General features: G+C 46.0%; 1 protein-coding gene across 1 annotated transcript; it reads left to right on the top strand.

Annotated features, from left to right (window-relative positions):
• Positions 1–1,383: 1,383 nt before the first annotated feature.
• LOC100845654 (pathogenesis-related protein 1) lies at positions 1,384–2,276 on the top strand. Its single transcript, XM_003561201.4, has one exon. It carries the CDS (start codon positions 1,506–1,508, stop codon positions 2,019–2,021), a length of 516 nt encoding a protein of 171 aa, XP_003561249.1. The 5' UTR covers positions 1,384–1,505; the 3' UTR covers positions 2,022–2,276.
• The last annotated feature ends 855 nt before the right edge of the window (positions 2,277–3,131 follow it).

Genomic DNA, 3,131 nt, shown 5'->3' on the forward strand with positions numbered 1-3,131 from the left:
ATTGAATAGTTTAAAAAAATCAAAACACATTATTTTGTCCAACTAGTACAAAATAAAAGTTTACCCGCAAAAAATGTATAAAATAAAAGTTGTGTGGCAGACTGTAAATTAAAAACAGATAATATCCTCGGCACGACTCCACACTATCGGCTGTGCGGTGTGATTGCTATGGGCGACCTATCCATGCACTTGCGTGGCGACCGGCGGATAGCTCCCCGGCTCACATTCCTCATGCACGTCCATGCGGTTGCACATAATTTGGAGTGTTTACATTATTTGAGCTGTATTTTTTCTCAAGAATCGAGATCAATCTCATCCAAGCAGGAGTAGGCCTTTCTTCGGCTCGAGGGACCGAACCTGGGTAAATCTGTGCTGCTCTGTTTTGCTTTTTGACCTAAGGTTCTTTCTCATTAAAAAAAAGATACCCGCTTGTATCGTTGCCGAGTACTCTATCATCTACAGTTTCAGATACGTTAACCTTACATATAACCCCGTTCCGCATCGAATAGTATTATTCAATCTTTTCTTATGTAATTAAATTTGACCAGCAATTAAATCAACAATATGAGGTTATATGATACCAAGTTATCACCACAGTCTAAATTTTGTGTCATATAACCTATGTGTGAGATTATTACAAACTTAAATCTTGGAATATGAGCGCATATATTTATATCTTTACACTTTTTGGTTGGTGGTCATTGGTTCACCTAATTGCTTTGTATCAACTTCGGGTGATCACCGTCCATTTCTTTACTAGCTAAATGCACGTGGAGCCGCCGTATGATCGATGCATGCCTGCATGCATGCTTACAAGACCAAATCCCGTGGATGTTCTGTTGACCTCAATAGGGGTCCACTGCGTTGCGTACGGTTGCATTTCAGAAACTATAAGTTAATACAACTTGTATCGCCTAATAGTGTACTATCACGTATATATGATTGATCCACTTGACAACTTGTCACGAAAATCAAAGTTATTTACAGGCAGTAAGTCTCTATCAAACTTATATCCAGTTGGTGCCGCCGGTCGACTAGCCGCCGGACGGACGGGTTGGAAGACTCTCATTAGGGGCTGGATCTGGAAACTAATATCTTGTCTACCCAAATAATCTCACCTGCTATTTTGTGCAAATTGGCGAGTGAGACTAGCTTGGAGAGGGCAGATGCATTGCACATTCCAATTAATTTAACTAGTCTACATACCCAGTCGATCTGATCTTCTTTCCAACCAACACACGTGCATGCGTGCATGGATTGGAATATCCGATTGATGACCAGTGTAGTGTTACGTATATCCACTCGCCAAGGAGCTAAAAACAAAAAGACAAGATGAAGCAAATTGACCTCGCAAGCTCGACCGATCCATCTATAAATACCACGCAAGCAACGCATATATCGATCACAATCCCAACACTCAATTGACACACCGTCTCGATCTGGAAGACTGGAAACACAAAGCTAGATCGAGCTAGCTGTACGTAGCAAGCACACGTACGTACGACATGGCGACGACGCGCAGCGCCTTGGCAGGCCTGGTGCTGGCCCTGGCCCTGGCCACCGGCTCCATGGCCCAGAACTCGGAGCAGGACTTCGTCGACGCCCACACCGCGGCGCGCCAGGAAGTGGGCCTGGGCCAGGTGTGGTGGGACAGGAACCTGGAGGACTACGCGCGGTGGTACGCGGACCAGCGCCGCGGCGACTGCGCGCTCCAGCACTCGGACTACCAGAGAGCCGGCTACGGCGAGAACCTCTACTGGGGCCCCGGGTCGGACTGGACGGGCGTGGACGCCGTCAACACGTGGGTGGCGGAGAGGGAGTTCTACGACTACGACAGCAACACCTGCACCGGCCCCTTCGGGTGCGGCCACTACACGCAGGTGATGTGGCACGACTCCACGCTCATCGGCTGCGCACGCGTCGACTGCGACAACGGCCTCGGCGTCTTCATCACCTGCAACTACTACCCGCCCGGGAACTGGCCCGGCCAGCGCCCATGGCTGGCGGCGCGTTCTGCTTAAGCACGGCTAGCTACCCGGTACTGCTCGCGTGCTAGCTGCGATGGAGCGAATAAGATCTCGTACGTGTCGTCGTGTTTACTCGAGGTTTGAGTGCCCATGCCTGCCTAGTATATTTAGGCACGCATAATGTTGTAAGAGTCTGATCGAGTGTCTATAGCAAGGGGCGGATGTATGTACCGCGCCTCTCTGCAATTGTCTGTAATCTGCTGTTCCTTTCGTGTGTTTGCAATAAAATTTGTGCTTTTGATCTTTTTTTTGTTGCTATTTCGTTGTTCTCCATTATTCATGTCTGATTTATGTTGGGAACTAGCGGAGTATATATCACAGTAAACTCAAACAATTGCAACAGAATTAAAGTTAAATTCAGCATCACTCAGACACTAATCCATGGGTCGTTGCTTGTCGCGGAGTAACAATTCGGCAACATATGTGGAGTAGATGGCTCAAACTACAGGGACGGTGACAGAATTAATTATAAGGGGAAAAAATAAAAAATAAACATTGAGAGATTGGAAGGGGCAATTGATCTTAGATTTTAGCAATTTTTACAACTTTTACTTCCAAAATACCACAATTTGTTACTTAGTTAGCATCATATCCTAAATCTGGTGCGGCCTCGTGATGATGGTGTTTCGGTTTCCCCGGCTTAGTTTCCGTGCTTTGGTGTGAGCTCTTTGGTTATGTTGCCCCACTATATGGTGCAGTCTATGATAGTTTAGCTCATGTTTAGGTGGGTGCATTGGCGTTGTGTTGTAATCTCTCTCAAAAAAATTCCTAAATCTGCCCCTGCCTACACCTAAAAACAATGTCGCACGAGACCTCCTGACCTTAGACATGTCTTAGGTCTTGTATAATATCCTCGAAACTGCAGTAGAAAGGTCTTTGGACTACAGCAGCACATCAACACATAGACACCAGATTTTTACTTCAACGTCACTATATATTATCAGAGTGGAATACCCAAGTTCTTTTGTAGCCACCTAAAACTTATTACACTATTATCATAGTGGGATATGCAACTCACCAAAGCACGGTGGAATCACAGCTTGAAGGAGACAAGAAGGTGGATTTGAGGTTCACTTCCTTGGGCAGGTTTTACTGTGTTTTCTT

The sequence above is a fragment of the Brachypodium distachyon genome, chromosome 1 (genome assembly GCF_000005505.3).
Source record: "Brachypodium distachyon strain Bd21 chromosome 1, Brachypodium_distachyon_v3.0, whole genome shotgun sequence".
In the NCBI taxonomy this organism is placed as follows: domain Eukaryota; kingdom Viridiplantae; phylum Streptophyta; class Magnoliopsida; order Poales; family Poaceae; genus Brachypodium; species Brachypodium distachyon.

Bases quoted from the DNA above. Each gene is read 5' to 3' on its own strand.
- LOC100845654 (XM_003561201.4), top strand. From the start codon at position 1,506: ATGGCGACGACGCGCAGCGCCTTGGCAGGCCTGGTGCTGGCCCTGGCC.